The 7,254-nt window shown below is 44.0% G+C and overlaps 1 protein-coding gene across 1 annotated transcript; it reads left to right on the top strand.

The window, feature by feature from the left end:
- The first annotated feature begins 204 nt into the window (after positions 1 to 204).
- LOC144583213 (integrase/recombinase xerD homolog) lies at positions 205 to 1,122 on the top strand. Its single transcript, XM_078376654.1, has one exon. The coding sequence runs from the start codon at positions 205 to 207 to the stop codon at positions 1,120 to 1,122; it is 918 nt and encodes a 305-aa protein (XP_078232780.1).
- Positions 1,123 to 7,254: the final 6,132 nt, after the last annotated feature.

Below are 7,254 nucleotides of genomic sequence, written 5' to 3' on the forward strand. Positions count from 1 at the left end.
CCTGACGTCACGTTCAGAGAGGGTGATGAGATTAGTTAGAGCATTTATGTTGAGGGCGTTGCAGTTTAATATCGTGGTGCAGGCCCGTCATGTCCCGGGCATCGATAACAGCATAGCCGATGCTCTTTCACGCAAACAGATACGGCGGTTCAGGGAGTTGGCACCGGAAGCAAGGGATATGCCAGAGGTGCTTCCAGCAGAGGTATGGCAGATTGGCGTTCGGAGGCGTCGAGAGCGATAGGTATGGCACTGGCCCCGAGAACGTGTAAAAAATATGGAGCCGCAAGTGCGGAGTTTGCAGAATTTAGAAGGTTGAGGGAATTAGAGCAATTGTGGCCTGCGCCGGTGGAGCACATTCAGCAGTTCATTGTGGCGCTGCACTGGAAGGGACTGACACCTGGTACCATTAAAGGCAAGTTGGCGGCCTTAAGTTTTTACGCTAAGGCAAATGGTATTAGGGATTTGTCGGGAGACTTTAGGATCAGGAAGATGTTGGAGGGCTGGTCTCGGGAGATGGGAAGAAGGCAGGACAATAGAACTCCAATGTCACCGGCGATTCTTGAGCAGCTGGGTGATTTATGGGGTACGCTGTGTAGGGATAGGTATGAAGAGGCTCTTTTTCATGCGGCAGCATTGTTAGCCTTTTTCGGTGCCATGAGAATTAGTGAATTAGTGGCTTCAGGTAAAGGGGACGTCTCGAAGAAAGCCTTACAGATGGAGGATGTAGCAGTGGAAGAGGGACAGGTGAGAATTAGGTTGAGAAGATCTAAAACGGACCAGCTGGGGCATGGTAGAATGATTATTTTGGGACAATGCAGCAGAAGAAAAATATGTCCAGTAAAAGCATTAGGGGAATTTATCATTTGCAGGGGGATTACCAGTGGCTATTTCTTTCAACACCATAACGGAGTACCTCTCACTAAGTACCAATTTTGGAAGATAACTGACATGGCGCTGGAAAGAGCAGGGATTAGAGATATGAGATTTGGCACCCATTCGTTTAGGATAGGGGCGGCCTCAACAGCAGCTGCTCTGGGATATGATGTTGATAAGATTAAACGATTAGGTAGATGGTCATCAAAGTGTTACGAAAAATATATCAGACAGCTATCTAACGTGTAGGCAGCGTTTTGTTTTGTCTTTCAGATGGTGAGATGCTGGAGGCTCGGAAGAACGTCTTCATTATCGGCCATAGTTATGTATACTGGGCAGCACGTTATGCTGCAGCTTCACGATGGGGAAGCGATTTGGGGCTTGGTGCCCTGGCATCTATATCCTGGAAGGGCATGCGTGGCATGCAATGGGTGCAATTTGGAAGAATGGCCTCGTTTGGAAGCGCTCCTCCAGACATCTTGGTTGTACATTTGGGGGGCAATGATTTGCCCCAGTTGCCTGGGAAGGCTTTGATATTGGATATTTTGAGGGACCTGTGCAGACTGCACATGTTATACCCCGCCATGCAGATAGTCTGGTCAACAATCATACCGCGTTTAACTTGGCGGGGGGCGCGTAACATGGATAAAGTTAACAAGGCTCGTCGCCAGGTCAATAAGGAAATTTGCAGAGGCGTCAGCAAAGGCGGCCTTGGATCTGTGGTGAGCCATCACAGAATCCTTATATCCAATGTGGAATATTTCCGTGAGGATGGTGCCCACCTGTCTGAGGCAGGCTTGGACATATTTTTGGACGATGTTAGAGGGGGCCTGCTGTTGGAACTTGGTTTGTCTGGTGGGCACATGGGACATAGCCGATGCTAGTCCTCATGCTTTGGCGGGTAGTGCGGGAATAACTGTCACAGTGTCTCCCTTTGGTAATTATCAATAATTAACAACGCTTCAGTCCTGACGGTTTCTGCGGATCGTGCGATTACAGGACCGAAGGCGACTGAGGTGCTTGCACACTTACGAACCAAAGGTCATCAAATACGATGGCCAGAGGTTCGGGGTGTTATTAGGCCTTATAGGTTCCTCCGGTCATCAGACAGCTGGAACCTGGGGCCTGGGACTCGCCCATTGACGATAAGGAATTATTTGGAGTTATTTACCCGCACTACCGCAGGCCCCCTCAAGTTTGGAACTGGTTGTTTTACTGGTTCTTCTACTGGTTAAAAATTAATTAACGTTAATAAAGTGTGGCCCATAAGTTAAAACCCAAGTTAGTTGTCTGCGTCATTATTTCCGGGCTTGGGGAGCAAACAGTTTCCCCATTTATGTGTGTGGCTGTTTGTTGCCTGTACATACTGTATGTGCAAGCAACTGCCAAATTCTGCATAGCTCAACACCCTTTCTTAAGAGTCTTGTGCAATAAAAATGCCATTTCACATAGGAATTGTAATAATCCTACCCAGATCAGTGTTCCTCCTAGGTAAGGGGGGGAAAAAAGACCACAAAGCATACAAGAATTCTTGTCAGATTCCTTGAGGAGGGAAAAAGATCTCACAGGAAGAAATCTTGCTGTGGAGAGAAAAGAGAATTTTTTCCCCCTTCTTCATTACTTACTGAAAGCAAGAGGCTATGCCATTCACATCCCTAGTCTGTACAAATTATTTTAAAAGGAGTCAAATTGGCAGAAAATGTCCCAAGGATTCTGACAAATGACACTCAACTGTCACTAAATCTCATATGCACGTGTGCTTTAGTATTTCTAGTCCTCCTACAGTTCCAGCTGATTTGGAACATAGCCCATTCATTGTGCTGTATTTGACTGACTGATCTGCTGCTGGCCTATTGCTCGTGGTCTGTAGTTGACTTTGTGGGTCACACAAACTCTTGCAGCTTACATGTTTTGCATTATGTTTACAGGCAGATGTCTCTAAGTTGCTGATGGCTTCTAGAAGCAAGCTAGGCCTTCCTTCTTTGGCCCTCTTCTGCTTTCTTCACACTGCCTGTATTCATTTGGTCTTGGATTTAAAATTTCACTTCAGCTTTAATACATCTTGAGCTATTTTGTCCTGTCTTGTCTAATGTGATCAACAGGCATCGGTCTTTTGTCACTGTCACTTCGTTGCCAACACACAGGGAGTACTCGGTGAAGAGAAGTCTGGAAACAGGCTTATTGCATGTCACCTCTGACTCTAACTTCATATAAGGCACAGAAACAATAAAATATCTGAGATTGTTTTATTACTTACTCAAAAATATGTCAAAATAACAATTTTCTTCATATTTTTCCCTTGATTTACAGACTGATCTAAATTCGTAGTTATAGCCATGATTCTGTAAGTTATACCGTAGTAAGATTCATGTTTGGTCATTACACCATAACAACATCAATCATATATGTTCCATCCTGATGGCTAGGACCTACAGTTTTCTTTGAGGAAATTAAAATATATTCTGTATTTCTTGGAGTTTAGGCAAGCAAACTTACAAGCAAACTTGCTTTTTTCCCCAAGCAGATACTATGGCAGTATGCATCATATGTATATCGGGTTCCTCCATGCTGTCCAAGACCATTTCAAAACAAGATGGTAAACAAGATGGCACCATTTTGATTCTATATATAAAGGCCAATTGAATTGGCAGGTCTTCTTCATCAATACACTATAGATGTATTCAGTATGAAGACAATAGTATCTTCTATTGCATCTGAAGGCAGCAGGCTAGCTGTGGAGATACGGATCAGGATGTATAAAACACACTGTAGCACATCTTGCTACTGCCTCCCATATCCAAGACAACCATCTCATTGTACCTACTGGTAGAGCCACCAGACATAATGGTCATTTAGCCCTGATATGACCTTAAACATGTGCTGTACATCTCCTTATGGAAACTAGAGGCATAAATAGGAATTGAGAAGAACTGAAAAGTTCAAACTCTTGTGGTCCCAGCAGAGGAGTCCTCCGGGAAAGTCAAGCCCAATGAACCTGAAACTCCAGTGCCTGAATCAGTGGAAGAGCTTCCAGGCTCTGCAGATCGTAGGCACGCAGGTAACCAAAAACTACAGCATGTAGATAGTGGGGACTCAAATGCTAACTCTGAGGAGGAGGAGGAAGTTGTCCTCTCAACCCATGGGAATTAAAAAAACTTGAAGTTGTGAGCCTGCTCGAAGCCTTACAGTGGAATGTTCAGCTGCAGTGGGAGTCTCCTCATGAGTAGGTTCCTCTTCTCAAGGAGACCCAATAGCTCAACCCTGTGGTTGCATTCTTCTCCTTGCTGCCTGAACACAGGCAACTATGTGCTGGATATGGCTCCAACAGCATGGCCTTTGACTAAAACTGACTTGCACCCTGATTGACCCATTAGACTTTTTTTGGAACATGACTTAGGACTCCCTGGCTGATTGTCTGCTATGGTTTGATCTGTGCTACCAGGTCTCTTTGCCTCATCTTTATCTTGGTCTGGGACATTACTGGCTAGGACCCATTATTGCCTTGCCTGGTGTAGAAAAAGGACGAATTTATTGTTATTGTTGCTGTTGGTGATGCTATTGCAATTGCAATATCTGTTACATTTAATCCCTTCCTTTCCTCCATTGAATTCAAAAAGAGGTTCTTGTGTGGTGGGTCAGGCTGAGAGACTATGACTGGTCTAAATTTCTTCAGTGAACTTTAGAGCTGAGCAAGGATTTGAAGCTTGCTTTAGTTTTAGTCTAGTACTTTAACCAGTACACTGTGCTTGCTCTCAATTCTGGAATCACTATGCAAAGCATAGTGTCGTTACCGTTCAGTATTCACACCTCTCCAGATTATGTGCTACAGTTCTCCAAATTAAAAATACATGCCCAAATGCAAATTGGGAAGAAATGCAGATAAGCATGTATATATTTAGCCATCAGTTAGTTACAAGGAAGTGTTAGATAAGAGAATAGTTCTTGCCAAAGTATGTATATTATGCAAAAGTTCATACACATATACATATATTATTTGTTAGATACAATGCATGTATAGGAGAAATGCATGCAAAAATATGCCCCGTGTCTTGTGTATACTTTTTTTAAATTACAGTAATTAATTGCAAGAAGCAAAAATCTGATAGGGAAAAATTGAATGTTGAAAAAATTATCAGCTGAAGATTTGAAAAATCTACCGAAACCAGGTTATTAGCCTAAAAAATCTTGTGTGCATCAAAACTCATAAAGGCTATATAAAGCAATGTGTCCTGGAAGGCTTTCACAGCCAGGATCCAATGGTTGTTGTGGATTTTTTGGGCTGTTTGGCCATGTTCTGGAGGTTTTTCTTCCTAACATTTCACCAGTCTCTGTGGCCAGCATCCAGAATATAAAACACAGACAGAATTCTACTTCCTGTCCTCTGAAGATGCTGGCCACAGAAAATAGGGAAACGTTAGGAATAAAAACATCCAGAACATGGCTAAACAGCCCCAAAAACCCACAACAACCAGCTATATAAAGCCTCATTTCATTGTGCATAGATGAAACCTCTTCATACCTTGGTTTGGAAAGGTCTCTCCATAGCAAGAATGGTGGCCAGATTAAGCAACATCGTAAAAGCACCATATCACTTGCCTCTCACCATACATGGTATGGAGTGACCAAAGCACAAAGCATTTCCTTGCCTACCCAGCCCGGAATAAAGAAACACAGAAGTTGGATAAAACTAGGGTCACATCTTTATTAACTATTTAACTTTAATTTTTGAATTCCCCTTTCACAAGGGGGCCTACTGTAGTGAAATATTATACTCTGATTTAGAGATGGGGATGAATAAAAAATGGTGATTCATTTTGATCAGTTATTCCTCAAGGTTAACAAATCAACGAAAATGAATATACAAATATCCTTTGATGAACTGACAAATTGATCTGTTGATTCAGCTGCACTTTAAATGGCTATAACACTGACCCCTGATGACCTAGAGACACCATATTTGCAGGGAAGCTTCCTCAGATGTTTTTCTATAAACCTTGAAATTTTCATGAACAGACCCCTGGATTATATAGTCACAAAGAGGACCCCCCCAAGGAAAGCTTCTCCCAGGTACTTAGAGAGTCCAGAATCACAACAGAGCTTCCTATGACTTTCCCCATCATGCCTGCCAACTTTGGCAAAGATTGGATATCAGAACTCCGAGTTATTCACCCACAAATTGGGTCCCTCCAGGAGAGTCTACCACTCAGCACAAAAGCCCATGGTATTGAGGGAGTTATATTTAGCCACAGCGGAATGAGAGGTCCCTTTGCCCCCCCCCAGCCCCGGAATAAATACGCGAGACAACAGCTTGGATTTAAACGGGCCACACTTTATTTAATTAATTCAACCAAATTCAAATTCTTAAAACTGTTGGGGGGCCTGCTGTAGTGCGGAAACAGGAAACAGGGGTATCAAAAATACCCCATAAGATCGCCATTGGGCGAGCCCCCGGCCCCCATGCTCCCGCTGTCTTACTGACAGCAAGAACCTGGCCGGCCGCTAACAAACACCCCTAGACCTCGAGCCATCTTTAATTGATGACTGTTGATCCCAGAGTGGCCCAACGCATCTTCCCACACCGGCCCTGTGATTGCACAATCGGCAGAGCCAAGAGGTCAGACACGCTGTTGGCTAGGTAGACTTACTAACGGGACTCACCAAGACCACCTGTTTTTCCGCACTACCCGCCAGTGTGACCAAATAAAACCACCTAAAAGCCAACAACCCTTTTAGTAGTGTGGGATAGGCAAAAAAATCCCCCCAGCCAAAAGCCAATCAGGCTGAAGGTCAAAAATTCCTATCCGGCCCCTCAAAAGGCGACGCATGCATGAGACATCGAGTTTGTCTTCAGCTCAGCACAACATTACATTTGCCAGTGAAGTAGAGTTTGCCCTCAAGAGGACTGGAGGCAAGGAGGTATTTGGCAGCACAGCAGGCTTTTTGGCTCTGTCAGGCACTGAGGAAGTTGGCACCAGGAAAACAGGCTGTTTTGGCCCCATTGGGCACTGAGGGAAAAGGCAGCAGGAAAGCAGGCGTTTTTGACTGAAGATTGAGGAAGGAAACTAATAGAGGGTCAGAGAGTGTGCATAAAATTATTTCTTTTACTAAAATGTCACCTGCCTGCCTAAACAAAGCCCTCCCTCAGTATAATGGAATTAGGAAAATTCCCCTCCCCACTGTGACAGAGAAGCCAAAAAAGTCCAAAAAGAAAACCTCTGCCAGCTAAGTCTCAGTCACACACACACACACGCACACACGCACACACACACACACACACACACACACACACACACACACACACACACACACACACACACACACACACACACACAAAGACAAAACAAAACAAAACAAAACAAAAAGAACACATATTTCAGTTTC

Source organism: Pogona vitticeps, chromosome 5, assembly GCF_051106095.1.
Source record: "Pogona vitticeps strain Pit_001003342236 chromosome 5, PviZW2.1, whole genome shotgun sequence".
Classification (NCBI taxonomy): domain Eukaryota; kingdom Metazoa; phylum Chordata; class Lepidosauria; order Squamata; family Agamidae; genus Pogona; species Pogona vitticeps.